The sequence below is a fragment of the Heteronotia binoei genome, chromosome 6, assembly GCF_032191835.1.
Source record: "Heteronotia binoei isolate CCM8104 ecotype False Entrance Well chromosome 6, APGP_CSIRO_Hbin_v1, whole genome shotgun sequence".
Classification (NCBI taxonomy): Eukaryota; Metazoa; Chordata; class Lepidosauria; order Squamata; family Gekkonidae; genus Heteronotia; species Heteronotia binoei.
Genome location: NC_083228.1, coordinates 72,297,777 through 72,313,285, shown reverse-complemented (window position 1 = coordinate 72,313,285; position 15,509 = coordinate 72,297,777). Strand labels below are relative to the sequence as shown.

Genomic DNA, 15,509 nt, shown 5'->3' with positions numbered 1-15,509 from the left:
GCTTGTACCCTAAATAAAACTTTGTTGATCTTAATGGTGTCGCTTTGTTTTGATCCTTGGAGTTATTATTGAGCTGCAGAAATCCATCCGTTTAGAGCACTTTAAATCCTCATATAAAATAAACGAACTGCATTAGCTGTCAACAGTCATACTTATAAAATGTATATAAAAAAGATATCATACAACTTGATGTGAAAAGGGTAGACTTCCCCTTGATTCTCTTCCCAATCCCTCTTTTTCTCAAAAGTCCATTTTTGGCAGTGGAACTCTTCAGTTAGGGCCAGTCAGATTCCCTTAAGTGGCACTAGGCCCTGGAGCTGGCCAGGCTTAGAGAGCTGGAGCTGATAACACTAGGCTTACACCTGGTGGACTGGTTGATCCAGCAAGCTTCCTCTCCCAGCCGAAGGCTTAAACAGGCCGAGAGTGAAGTGTCTACTCTGGAAGCAGTACCTGGGACTATCCACCAGAACCATGGTCTGACCCAGAAGTTGGATCATCGGTTGCAAGCTAAGCATTGCATCTTCTCTGGGCTATCTGGGCTCAAGCCTGATGCCTCCACTGATACTGCTGGGTAGAGGCAGATCCTGATGGGCTTGTGGTCCAGGTCCTGGGCTGGTGCTTAGTTAGTTGCCTCTGGCCTGGGAGGGCAGAGGGAAGTTCTGAGGGAGGACCTTCAACTGCAGGCTCCTCAGGGGCAGCCTCTGGAACAGATGATCCAGTGTGCAGATCATATAGAGGTCTCCCACAGGTCCCTGCTGTCCTATGCCATGTTTCTGACTCCTTGGGCTCCTCTTCTGAGTTTTCTGAGTTAGAGTCCAGAGCTAGCTCAGTGGGGATCATGAAAAGAACTTCATTTGGGACTAATCAGGGGCAGGACTTTGGGTTTTATGCCACTGCAGACCATGAAGAGTCTTGCTAGATGAGATCAGTGGTCCATTTAGCCCAGCATCCTGTTTCGCACAGTTGCCAACCAGTTGCTTGTAGGGTCAGTGGAGCTTAGAAGCCAAGGTCTTCCCCTGATGATGCCTCCTAACCAATGATATTCAGAGGTTTCTGCTTCTGAGCATTTCTCTTAGGTCACCAGGGCTAATAGCCATTCATGGATCTAACTTTGATGCATCACTCTAACCCCTTTTAAAACCATCTGTGTTTATGACCATCATTATATTCTCTGGCAGTTTAATAACTCATTGAGTAAAGCAGTACTTCCTTTTGTACATCCTGAATTTATTGGTCATCAACTTCATTGGGTATCCAAGTGCTAGTATTATGGAAGGGGGAAACTATTCTATCCACTTTTTTCATAATTTTTATTTTATAAAGCTCTTATGTCCCATTTAGTCATCCTAAAGTGAAAAGTCTCAGATGTGGCTCTCATAAGAACATAAAAGAAGCCATGTTGGATCAGGCCAATGGCCCATCCAGTCCAACACTCTGTGTCACACAGTGGCCCAAAAAAAAATTAGATATATACACACACACTGTTGCTAATAGCCACTCTCATCACTGGAGCAACTTCTTTAATCACCTTGGCTGCCTTCTATACTGTTTCCAGTTCTGCAATGTCTTCTTTGAGGTATGACAATGAAAAGTGTGCGCAATATTCCAAATGAGGCTGCAGTATCAGTCTGCATAGGGGCACAACTGTATTTTATTGTTTAATTTTCAAATCCCTTTCCTAATAATCCCCAGCACAGAGATGCCTTTTTCACTGCTGTGGCACACTGGGGTTGACACTTTCATTGAGCTCTCCTCTACGACCCCAAGGTCTCTTTCCCTCTCAGTTTTGTTCATTTCAGACCCCAGCAGCAGACATTCCAAGTGAGGACTTTTGTTTCTGAGTGTATCCCCTTATACTTACCTACACTGAACTTCATTTGCCAACAGTGGTAATTAGTGGTGCCTCATTCCCATCTTTTACTCTATTTGTTTTTAGTCAAAACATTTATCAACTCATATTTCTCACAGATAACTGGGACTTGCTGTCCTCACTTTCTTAGGACAGAACTACATGGTACATAGGCTTTGTATTTTTCTTGACTTCAAAATTCCTTTGTGGTTCTCGTGACTTAGCAAGGGAGACTGGCCTGGAGGAATGGAGTAAAAGCTCCTTCTCTCCCCACCTTTCACTGTTTGCAACCAGAAATGGTTACATCTGAGCTGCTTGGGCTCCCTTGTGGGTAAGAAGAACTTGAAGATGGTGATTTTCAGGGAGAAAAAAAAACAAAAAAAGGAAAATAGTTTTACCCCCCCCCCCATTTTGCCAATTGCCTCCTTTCAATCATAGCTCCAGCAGCTGCACTTTTAATCCAAAAAAATGGGAGAAAATAATAATACACATGATTTGTAGATTTGTTTATAAAGTGTTTATGCTTGTGCAACATCTGTGAATTGCAAAACTATGGTAACATTTCAAGGACAAGGCCTGAATTACATCAGGAAGATCACTTTTTACTTTTCTAAGGAATGTGGTGATAGTCAAGGGCAATAATTAGAAATCATACTTCAGTCAGTGGCAGTTAGGGTTGCCAATCTCCAGGTGGGGGCAGGGGATCCCCCGCTTTGGAGGCCCTGCCCCCGCTTCAGGGTCGTCAGAAAGCGGGGGGAGGGGAGGGAAATGTCTGCTGGGAACTCTGTTATTCCCTATGGAGATTTATTCCCATAGAAAATCATGGAGAATCGATCCGCGGGTATCTGGGGCTCTGGGGGGGCTGGTTTTTGGGGTAGAGGCACCAAATTTTCAGTATAGCATCTAGTGCCTCCCCCCAAAATATCCCTCAAGTTTCAAAACAATTGGACCAGGGGGTCCAATTCTAGAAGCCCCAAAAGAAGGTGCCCCTATCCTTCATTATTTCCTATGGAAGGGAGGCATTGAAAAGGTGTGCCGTCCCTTTAAATGTGATGGCCAGAACTCCCTTTGGAGTTCAATTATGCTTGCCACACCTTTGCTCCTGGCTCCACCCCCAAAGTCTCCTGGCTCCACCCCCAAAGTCCCCAGATATTTCTTGAATTGGACTTGGCAACCCTAGTGGCAGTCAATGATCCTGGCAAGTGATCAAGCACAGTCCCAAATATCTCATAGTATTACTCTGGTATATGTTACATTAACACACTTTGGAATGGTTTTACCTATATAAGGGCGATGGGAAACAGACATGTTAAAATACTGAAGAAACAAGCAAGGTTTTGGCCTGACTTGATTCCATAGATAGGATCACACACCTTCTTCTTGTGTCCTGGATTGTTTCAAAGGCTATTATCTTTGGGAATATGTCATGTCCATCCAAATGTGAAATTAACTAAAAGGCTGAGACTAACACAGAGAACCAGAGTAGTTACTTAATAGAGGGGGAGGGGGATGTTGCAAGCCACTTTGAATCCCTGTGGGAGAGAAAACAGGGGTATAAATATCTAAATAAATATTGCAGGGGAACATATTTTAGAAGCAGCTTTCAGGTCAAAAATGCAAGGGGAACCTGGAAGTCATGCAATGAAATTATGTTCTCTAGAACTGTGGTCTGTATGAAAGTGTGAAATTACTATATTTATTATGTCGAGGCCTAGCAGCACTTGTGCGAATATCTTGGGAACTGTGACACCACTGGCAAGCTTACATTAGGAAAACAATTTCTCAACAGCACCATTTATATAAGGGGTGTAAAACATGTGGCCCATGGGACAGATACTACCTGCATAGGGTTCAAATCTGTCCACCAAGTAACTTCCTTATCATCCTTCCTTTTCCAGGACAGCTGCTACAGCAGCACCATAGCTTTCTCCCGCGCCCCCCAGCTCCCTTAGTGTCTTTTTGCCTCCTGCTTCCTGCCTTTTGCCCCCCCCCCCCCCTTGAGCTCTGGGGCTGTTTCCTGCTTTGTGCAGGAGATATACAAAGACAAATCTCTCTCTCTCTCACACACACACACACCAACACAGATCTTCTGGAGCTATTCTTTTTCTTTTGGGGAGGAAGGGAGGGAGAGGAAAGAGAGAGAGAGAACAAAGTTGTTGAGTCCCAATGCAGCTTTAAGATCAACAATGTTTTATTCTGGGTATAAGCTTTTGTGTGCAAGCACACTTCTTCAGAAGGAGGGAGGGAGTTTGGTTGGGAGGGTGAGTAGATGGATTCTTCTGACAAGCATAATGTACATTGAGGAAATTATTTTAGCTTATTCAGAAAAGGTTTTTTTTAATGGATTTCCCTATCTGGATTTATTTTCTTTCAAAAAGACCCTGATTAGGAATTAGAACATTTGGGGTGGTCCTTGTATTGAAGTAGGGCTGAAATAAAAAGATATTAAATAAATTGAAAGCCATCAATTAGACACAAGGGCAAGAAAACAAAAGGTCAAAGAGATTTTAAAAGTGCTTGCTAGATGTCTCTGTGAAATAATCCTTCTAGATTGTGAAAGTAAGAAAAGGGAAGTTAGCAGTGTGTCCAATTTTTAGAAGCATAAGGCAGCAAAAGAGGAAGTTAATCCTTCCACCGGCTCTGCCGCAGCTGCCTAAAAGAGGAACTAGAAATTTGCTGGAATAAGCACTAACATAAGCAAATGTACCTTGGAAAATGTCTTGGGAGCAAGTCAAAGGTGTAAATGTGCTTTTGATGAAGGATATTGCTGCAAGAGTGTTAGCAACATTAATGCCATGTATGGAAAGACCCTCCTTGTTGCTTTCAGTGATATGACGCTTGTAATGATGTATGGGATATGGGGTGGTCCTTTTCTGTAATTGTGCGATTGTTTACTGGAAATGATCTATAAAACTGTAGACCTTCCTGAAATCGGGGCTCCCGGATGTGTTTAGACATTAATCTGATCTGGGGTCCGTGTACACACTAAATAAACGGCTGTTTCTTCCTGATTTCGCCTGTGGCCTCGTTTCTGCCTGACCACCAATGGCTAAGGTTGCTGCAGAGTGGTGTGATTTCAGATGCCAAATGATAATAGCAAACATTGGTAATAAGGCAGGAAAACTTACTCTCAATTCAGTCCAGGAGGATGCATTGTTTTGAGGTTCATTATCAATTGCAATTCAGCAATCTCTCTTTCTAACTTCCCTTTGAAATCCCTTTGTAAGAGCACTGCTACTGTTAGGTCAGCAACTGAATGTTGTGATTACTAATGTCAGACTTATAGTCAATTTATTATTTGCATTCTCCTGGAGTGAATCCTCCTGGATGGAATTGAGACCTAGGTTTCCAGTCTCATGACCAGTGCTGGTATTACCACGCTTATTACCTGTCTGCATATCACACCTAATCCAATAAAGCCTGCTATTGCCATTCAACATATGAAATCACCCTTATAAAATTTATATCTCCAGTACTTTGTGTTACATTTTATGGCACACATGGCCTGGCCTAACAAAGTGATGTTTATGTCAGATCTGGGCCTCATTACAAATGAGTTCATCGCCTCTGATTTATATCAAATGGCACCTTTGCACATGATGTGTGCATGTGAATTTAGGCTTCCAGTTCAGCCACTTGTCTGATCATTTGTGATGAACAAAAATTTCCTCCAAACAACCAGGCAGGAAAGCTGTATAGAAGTTAGTTCTTTGGACAGATTAGTCAAATAATTATCTGATCTTTTAAAAAGGGGTTTATTTGCAAGATTTTACTGATCCTGTTGATGTTAATTAAATGCACACAGATTTTTTAGGACTGTGACCTCCACATTGATCCAATAAAAGATGGGCTTCTCTCATATTCAGTTCCTTGCTGAGATCATGATAAAATGCTGCAGAGGGAAGAAAGCACTTTTTCTACTGCATTTACAGAAGTTTGTCATATGGATTCTGTACTTCTATGCACAACCTTCAAAGTTTTCCCATTGTTCTATCTGAAGCTGCCTATTTTTCTTGGATTGATGGGAACAGAACTTTGCGGCTGCCGCTTGGAACTTGTCTGTTCAGCTTGTATGTATATAATTTATATGGGCAAGATGCACATTAAAGATTGCCTGTATTGCATGTCATGAATGCCTTGGACAAATCTTGCTGCTTGCCAGGACCCTGATGAAGTTGAGACCCAAAGGGGTGGTTTAGAAGCTCTACCCTATTCTTTCATCAGGATTTCCAGTTTCTCAAGAATGCTAGGACAGATTTATTCATTGATAAGTAATGTATAGCCACAATATTTCTGCTAAAGGCAGTGTCACTACAGTTGGTTTGCACAACAGTATTATAAGTTGAATTCAAACACATTGCAAAGAAAATTGCATGTGCCCTGACATGTACATTTCCTGCCAGATGAATATGTAAGAACAGAGGATAATTCAGTGTTTCCATATTTTTATAATTGTGTGAAAATGGGATCTAGATGAGAATCCACCAGTTGGGGAGAATAGCATCTATGCTAGGTTATATTCTTATTTATTTTTTACATTACAAAATTTACACCCCATTTTTTGCCCCTCAAAAGGGCCACCAAGGAAGCTAACTAACTGGAGGGTGTAGTGTAGCCATACTAAAAAACATATTTTAAAAGCCAACAAAAACACAACATTTAAACAATTAAAAACAGAACTAAAATATGTGTACCAAACGCTAAAAACAATAAAACATTGTGCAGGATGGAGAGATCATCCAAACAAAACAATAAAGTCTTCACTGCTGGTAGAAGATGACAACAGAAGGGGACAGATGAGCTCCCCCTGGAAAGAATTCCAGAGTTTTGGTGCCATGACTCTCCTGGGTAGCCACACACCTAATCTCAGAAGGTGAGGACATCCAAAACAGGGCCTTGTGAGATTATGACAGTTCTTAAGGGAGTAGCTAGTCCTTCAAGAATGTTGGTCACAAACAATGTTCCCTCTAAGGTGCAGAGTCTTGTGAGCAAAAATTCTACTTTGTGAGCTACTGGCATTAAAGCTGTGAGCTACTGCATAAATTAGTGTACTCTGGGGTCATTCTTCCTGAACTAAGACAAAAATGTGTGAGCTGGAGGCTAAAAATCTGTGAGCTAACTCATGCTAACTCAGCTTAGAGAGAACACCGGTCACAAACCATGCAGGGCTTTGAAGGTCAACACCAGCATCTTGAACTGTGCTGAAAGAAGTTTTTGAGCCAAAATTGTGTAAGTCGGCCAAAACTGGAGTGATATGGTTCCTATGATCCACTCCAGTCAACATTTTGGCTTCAGCATTCTGCACCAACTGAATTTTCTGAACACATTTTCAGGGCAGCCCCACATATAACTCATCACAATAATCTAATCTAGATGTAAGCAGGGCATGCACCAAAGTGGCCTAATCTTTTCCGCTGAGGAAAGGCCACAGCTGGCTCACTAGTCAAAGCTGCCAAGAGGCACACCTGGCCACAGCTGTCACTTGTTTTATCCAGAAGACGGCCTGGGATTATGGCTGTCAATCTCCAGGTGGGGGCAGGGGATCCCCTGGTTTGGAGGCCCTCCCCCCAGTTCAGGATCATCAGAAAGTGGAGGGGGAGGGAAATGTCTACTGGGCACTTCATTATTCCCTATGGAGACCAATAATGGATAATTGATCTGCAGGTATCTGGAACTTGGGGGGGGGGGCGCTGTTTCTCGAGGTAGAGCCACCAAATGTGCGGCATAACATCTGATGCCTCTCCTCAAAACAGGGGGTCCAATTCTGTGAGCCCCAAAAGAAGGTGCCCCTATCCTTCATTATTTCTAATGGAGGGAAGGCATTTAAAAGGTGTGCGATCCCTTTAAATGTGATGACCAAAACTCCCTTTGGAGTTGAGTTGTGCTTGTCACACCCTTGCTCCTGGCTCCACCCCCAATGTCTCCTGGCCCCACCCTCAAAGTCCCCAGATCAGAGCTGGCATGTGGGTGTTGGTGAGGTAGGCGGCGGCCTTGGGTGCCACCTCTCCTACAGGGCACCTTCAGGCACCCTCTCCCACTGCTCTGCTGCTCTCATCTTCCCTGGTTGCAGACCCTGGAAGCTGAGAGTGGCAGAACTGCACCCCAGTTTGTGCTCTACTCCAAGCCTGGCTTTCTAGCTGGGCTTGGAGAAGAGTGGCCTCGCTTTGAAGCTGCCTCCCCTGCAAAGGGAGACAGTCTCAGAGTGAGGCACAGCAGTCCCATGGCTCTTCCTTCACCTGGCAGCTGGGCGGAGGGAGAAGGAGACGCGGTGTCCCTTTAAAGCTCTCCCCTGCAAAGGGAGAAAGCCTCAGAGCGAGGCAGGCAGTTCCATGGCTCCTCCCCCCCCTACAGCAAGGCAGAGGGAGGAGGAGGCACAGTGTCCCTCTGAAGTTCTCCCCTGCAAAGGGAGACAGCCTCAGAGTGAGGCAGGCAGTCTCACGGCTCCTCCCCCTGCAGCCAGGAGGAGGGAGGAAGAGGTGCAGTGTCCCTCTGAAGCTCTTCCCTGCAAACAGTGAGGCAGGCAGTCCCATGGCCCCTCCCCACCACAGCTGGGAGGAGGAGGCACATTTCTCTGAAGCTCTCCCCTGCAAAGGGAAAACAGCCTCAGAGCGAGGCAGGGATGTCCCAGGGCCCTTTCCCCCGTCTGGCAGCTGGGCAGATGAAAGGAAATGCAGCCTCACTCAGACCTCATGGGGGGGGGGGGGGGTTGCAGCCATGTGGGTGGCCTGGGGCAGCAAAAACCCAGTGCTGCCCCTGCCCCAGATATTTCTTGAATTGGACCTGGCAACCCTAACTGGGACTGACAGCATACCCAGACTATGGACCTGTTTCTTCAAGGAGATTGCAAATCCGATCCAGAACAGGTGACACCTTATATCCTGGGTCAGACTTTTCATTTACCAGTAGTACTTGCATCTTGTCAGAATTAAGTTCACGAGGAGGTGAGAGGAGGTGGAGATTTCGAGAGGAGAGGGATATAAATGTACAGAAATAAAATAAAACTGCTTCCAAGCTAGCAGTTCAGGGTTTCTGCAGCCTTCCTGGGATCAGCCAGAATTGTGAGATATAGCTGAATCACGTAGGATTGCCAGCCTCCAGGTGGGGCCTGGAGATCTCCCACTTTTACATAGGGTTGCCAATCCCCAGGTGGGGGCAGGGGTTCCCCCCAGTTTGGAGGCCCTCCCCCCGCTTCAGGGTCATCAGAAAGCGGGGGGTGGGGGTGGAGGAGAGGGAAATGTCTGCTGGGAACTCTGTTATTCCCTATGGAGATTTATTCCCATAGAAAATCATGGAGAATTGATCCGCGGGTATCTGGGGCTCTGTGAAGGCTGTTTTTTGGGGTAGAGGCACCACATTTTCAGTATAGCATCTAGTGCCTCTCCCCAAAATACCCCCCAATTTTCAAAAAGATTGGACCAGGGGGTCCAATTCTATGAGCCCCCAAAGAAGGTGCCCCTATCCTTCATTATTTCCTATGGAAGGAAGGAATTGAAAAGGTGTGCCGTCCCTTTAAAGGTGATGGCCAGAACTCCCTTTGGAGTTCAATTATGCTTCTCACAGCCTTGATCTTGGCTCCACCTCTAATGTCTCCTGGCCCCACCCCCAAAGTCCCCAGATATTTCTTGAATTGGACTTGGCAACCCTACTTTTACAACATCTCTAGCTGGCAGAGATCAGCTCCCCTGGAGAAATGGCTGCTTTAAAGGGGGGACTCTATGGCAATGTATCATGCTGAGGCCCCTTCCCAAACCCCACCCTCTCCCAGATCCAACCTCAAAGTCTTCTGGTATTTTCAAACACAGACCTGGCAATCCTAGCTGAGCGTCATCTGCATATTGGTGATAACCCAGCCCAAATCTTCAGATACTCTTACCTGTGGTTTCATGTATATGTTAAAAAACACAGGGACAAAATGGAGCCTTGCTGGAGACTGGAACAGCAGTCCTCCAGACCACCTTTAGAAACCTACCCTCCAGCTAGGATTGAAACCATTACAAAACACTGCCTCCCAATCCCAGTGTGGAAAAGTGGTCTAAGATAGCTTACCAGCTCCAGATGAAGAATTTCCTGGAGATTTGGAGGTGGGGCCTGGGGAAGATGGAGTTTGAGGAGAGGAGGGACCTCAGCATGGTATATTACCAAAGAGTCCACTCACCAAAGAAGCCATTTTCTCCAGGGGAACTGATCTCTTTGGTCTGGATATAATTCTAGGAGATCTCCAGGCCCCACCTGGGTGTTGACAACCCTACACTTAAAATGCTTAAAGTGAGCATGTCCATGTTTTATTGGTGTTATAAAATGTTCAGTCAGCTCTTAGTAAGCAAGAATACTTTATTCAGAAGGAAACAGTCACAGAGAAACACAGGCAACATGGTGACTATATACAATCTGGTGTGGTTAACCATGCCCCCCTGGCTGGCAACAGTTACTGCGATTGGGCTCTTCAGGATGCTTTATTTGCATTGAGCTGTTACATGCCTAGCATCCCAGTTGGCTGGTTCCAATAGAACGTTCAATTGGGATACAGATTTCAGGATCCTGGGTTACAATGAAAGCTTGCCTCAAGTTTAGAACAAAATCATAACACAATACATAACAATCAGATCCAAACTATGTTTGAGGCAGTGTGTTATAATGGTTAGAATGCTGGCTTACATAGGAGAAATCTTGATTCGGCTCTGCACTCCAGTATTTCAAACCCCACAGCAAGGAATTCATTCACTTCCATATATTTTACTGCAGCAAATGTCTGCCTGTGGCTTTCAGTTTTCTCTCTCATTATTCTATTCTTTTTATGACACTCTCAATCTCATGTAAAAAAAAAAATCAAAGCTCTCATTGGTTTAAATTGATGAGGACAGTAATCTGTGTGTTTTAGTTGGCTGTTCATTCTCCCTCGCTTTGATTGCAAATCCTCCACATGAAATTTGGTGGCAGCAAATACTACCTGGAAATCTGACAAATGGGAGTGAAGGAATCCTAAATGAGTTAGGAAATCCTTGTGGACATGACAAGGAATACAGCACTACCCAGGGTGTCCAGGAGTTGCTGGTATAAAGTCTCTTGAGTCAATCTGTGCTGCTTTGTGTACAGACAAATGTATCAGCCTAGGAAAACAAGGTTTCTACATTAAGCCTCTCATGTCTACCGGAGTCCCAGGATGTGGCCTGCCACATTTATCATGCATGTTACTATGATGGATGGTGACATGCTAATCAGCAAAAGCAGACTTAGGTTCCAGCCAGTTGACTGGGTCACCACAGCTTGCTGAGGGCTCGTCACCTTCCAAAGCTCAGATTTATCACTGTGATGCCATTTCACTTTTATTCTTAGTGGAGTGTTGCCTTCCAGACTGGCCCATGCTGGCTCAACTCACTTGCTCCAGCAGTGGTTCCTCCACATATTCTGAATGAAATGCAGCACTTATTTACAGAATAAGCAGTCACCAAGTATTCTGATGGAGAAAACAGACACAGCAGCTGACAACAGATGGGCATTTTGGGGCGGTTGGGAGGTTTCCCAAATCAGGACAGCTCAAAAAGAGCGGTCTTGAAGCCTCCACACCCTCCCCATTTACACTGAACAGTTTTTATTTTAAAAAGCTGGGTGTGACTTGGGGTGGCTTGCCGGTTTCACACTACCAAGGCACCTCACTTGCACCCTTCCACTTCCAGATGCCAAGGAGGCGACTGGTGTGCAGCTCAAAAATTCGTTACCACTTCACAAGTGGTAGCTTTTTGAGTTGCACTGTGGAGGCCAGAGGATGGGGTGAGTATGGGACGAGGATGGACAGCAGATATTTGTGTGTAGAAGGATTTTTTGGGTCGATTTCAGAGGCATCTCTGCGTTGGCCCAAAGTGCCGGTCTGTTAGCAGCCAGCCTGTCACAGCTGGATATCGGAGCATTTTGTATCATTATACCAATCTCAGCCAAATTTGGATTTCAAAATCCCACAGAATATGTGGAGGGGTGAAAAACACTGACAAAACCCAGCAATAAAAGTTTGAGATTATGGAAGCAAGAGGACTTCTACATTGAGTGAGCAGGATATTATGCAGAAAAAGTAAATGAAGTAAAATGCAGGATTACTCAACTGGAAAACTCACATCTTCAAATATTTTTAGAACAGAATAAAGGTTTTCTATTATTTCACATTGTAAGTAACTTAATCATATAGCAGACCCTGAGAACAAAACAGCAGGACACTATGTTCTGATCTCTCGGCCATTAATTTTTACATTTTCAAGGCTTTCCAATTGGCCTTTGTCAGCCACTCCCGCTGGAGGCAGGGTTGCCAATCTCCAGGTGGCACCAGGAAATCTCCTGCTCTTACAGCTGATCTCCAGATGACCAAGATCAGTTCCCCTGAAGAAAATGACTGCTTTGGAGGGCGGACTCTGTGGCATCCTACTTTGCCAGTATGGACTTCTCCACCTTGGTGTGCTCTATCAGGGCATCTGGGCCCTCCCTGCTGGCTTACTGATGAGTGTTTGGCATGTTGGTGGGCATTTCATAGTATGTTTATAATCCTCTTCTCCCTGGATAGGGAAAAGAGACAAGGATGCACTGGTTCAAACACACTGGGACTAAACTGAGTGATACCAGTACCTCAGTGCTGCCAGTAGCAGTGCTACCAGTACTTCAGTTCCTTGGGTACCTCAGCCCCTGCATGACAAGCAAAAGCTCTGATTTATCACTGATTGACAAATGTGCCTGGGGTTGACTACTCATTCCTTAAATGCTTTGGGTTCAAGATATCATCTTGTCTGATATAAGCCAACAGTAGTCATCAGTAGTGACTTGTGATGGCCCTTTTTCACTGGTGGCAGCAAGTTTGTGAAATTCTTTTTGCAGCTTATGTAGGTTTCCTTATACACATGCAAGTCTGGCTGCAGATGTTTGGCAGAATATACAGATATATGTAAATGTCCAATATGTGTATCCTGTTCCCACTCTGTGTGAACATTTAATGCTTCTAAAATACTACATTTTAACTCCCACAATGTTCTGAATTTGAAATAAATATTACGTGGATACATAATAATAATAATAATAAAATTTTATTTATATCCCGCCCTCCCCGCCGAGGCGGGCTCAGGGTGGCTAACAACATTTCATAAAATTATACAGAGTTTAAAATCACATTAACTTTAAAACATTCCAGTTAACCAAGTATTATACAGATTTCCAGGTGCTAATTCCATTTATAATGATAATAGCGAAAGTCACCCAACAGCGGTCTCTCAGCCAGCAAAGGCCATCCTGAAAAAGGTGGTCTTGCAGGCCCTGCGGAACTGGTCAAGGCACCGCAGGGCTCGCACTTCTTCCGGGAGCTGGTTCCATAGGTGTGGAGCTGCGATGGAGAAGGCCCGTGTACGGGTGTTTTGGAGTTTGGCCTCCTTTGGTTCAGATAGTCAGCTGGTTCTTCCCTGCTGACCTCAGTGCTCTCTGGGGTTCGTATGGGGAGAGACGGTCCCTCAGGTAGGCAGGTCCTCGGCCATATAGGGCTTTAAAGGTAATAACCAGCACTTTGTAACGAACCCGGTAGGTAACTGGCAACCAGTGCAGTTCGCGTAGCCCCGGCTGTATGTGCTCCCACTTCGGGAGCCCCAATATCAGCCTAGCCACCGTGTTCTGCACCAGCTGCAACCTCTGGGTTCGGCACAGAGGCAGCCCCATGTAGAGGGCATTACAGTAATCCAATCTTGAGTTGGATTATGCTAATGATACTCTCTCTAAACTCTTCCTCCCTCACTGCTTGATCCTATAATATACCTACAAAGGAGAAATGTTGCTTTGGGTGGTTTTGGATGTATTATGTATATAATATATTGTTTCAGAAAGCTAAAGGAATATTCTTTTCTCCCCCCCCCCTTTTCTTCTTCTCTCAGGTGATTCTTATTCTTACCAAGCTGTATGACTTCAATTTGGGAAGTGTTACTGAAAGCTCACTGTGGAGGTAAGGAGATTTGAAACCACATGGGTATCACAGGGATGGAGGCCAGCTGTGTGAAATGGGGATGGTAGTGAGAAGTGATGATGGAGGAAAAGAAGCTGTGATCTTTTCTAAAGAAATGTTGCTTGCTTGAACCCAAGTGTGCAATGCTCACAAGTGGTGGGGGGTTGTAGCAGAGAGAGCACAATGGGGTCTGAGGGCTCTATTGGTCGTGGTTGCTCTTTTTGCACAAGGTTGAAAATGACCTTACTTTTGCCCTGGCTCAACCAAAATAACTTGGTCATGAATATGCAGGTAAACTGTGGCATATTCTCCTAGTATTATTATGTGTACATGTGTGTCTACTTAAAGATATAAAGAATGAATGCAGGATTGGATTAAGAACATTAATTAGGTGTAATTGTCAAGGAATGTACCCACTTTTTACAAGCATCATTGGATATCTAACAGTAAGATGATGATGATGAATGTTAAACTGCCCCTCAGGCCAGATGACTTTAAACATGAAAACTATCTCCTGTCTTCCACTTACTCTTCCTCTGCATCTTTGTTCTCTTAACCATTTGCTGGAAAGCCACTTTCAGGGTCCCTTTCTGGAAAATAACCAAGGAAGAAATGGCTTTGCAGGCAGAACATGTTACTTCATTGGGGGTTAATTGTTCCTAAGAACTTTTCAAACTCTTGATTTGCATGGTACCTCTAAAGCCTAATTGCACTGTACCGTGCTAATCCGCAAAGGTATAAATAACCCTGCGACTAATAGGAGAGAGTTCAGTCATTTCCACTTACTATGTACTTTTCAGGGCATTTAATCCTGGGTAAAAAAACAACTTTTCCCCCCTCTTGTATCAAGTACAAATGACAGTGATTATACTATAGCCATAATTACTGCACAATCTGGCTCTGCATAAATAATCTTACAAGCCAAAAGAAATCCTGTACTAAGGCTGCAGGGTCTGATCTGTGTAGAAGAAAGTGATAGCAATGTTACAGTTGGAGACCCTCAGGGAGAGAAAGGAAATATTTCATCAAAACATCTAATCAAAATGGGGCCCTTATTTTTGGAGAGGGAGGAGATAGTATGCAAAACAAATGGTGTAATGAAAGTCATCTTATTTCTAAAATTACTCTGGCATAGTTCTACATGAATCCTGCCAAAATTCAAATACTAGAATCAGAATTCGCTTTCGCAAAGCCCTGGGGCTTGGTAACTTATTCTTGGCTTTAAGTGCTTTGTGTGTGCCAACTGGAGTATTATTCTGGGATTCTAGCATGGACATCTAAATTAACAAAATGGAGTACCAGAAAGAGGCAGCCAATAAATTAAGGTTCCTGGGCATTGTCAGACAATCAGCAAGAGACTGGGGGAACACAGATATGAGGGATGTCTGTCAGTAATGATGTGATGCCACTTCTGGGGAAAATCTGAAAGTGATGTCATGTCTCTCTAGGGAACAATGGAAACTCTATGGTTTTGTGATCTTTGGAGATGGCTGATGTCACTTCTGGCTTTCCCCAGAAGTGACATCATATAGTTCACTGGCCATTTTTTTCTTCACCACCCAGAGTGGTGATGGGAAAGGGGTACTGGGGGCAGGGAATTCCCCACACCAACTGGGGACAACTGTACAATAAATTAATACCAAGAAAAGTGGGCTCCCTTAAGAACATAAGAGCATGCAAAGGGACCTGCTGGGTCATATC

General features: G+C 44.4%; 1 protein-coding gene across 1 annotated transcript in view; it reads left to right on the top strand.

Annotated features, from left to right (window-relative positions):
• SORCS3 (sortilin related VPS10 domain containing receptor 3) overlaps window positions 1–15,509 on the top strand; it is a 900,280-nt gene that overhangs the window by 298,229 nt on the left and 586,542 nt on the right. The window contains exon 2 of the mRNA XM_060242676.1: window positions 13,741–13,808. Coding sequence (XP_060098659.1) covers window positions 13,741–13,808 — 68 coding nt within the window. The remainder of the gene's footprint in view (window positions 1–13,740; window positions 13,809–15,509) is intronic.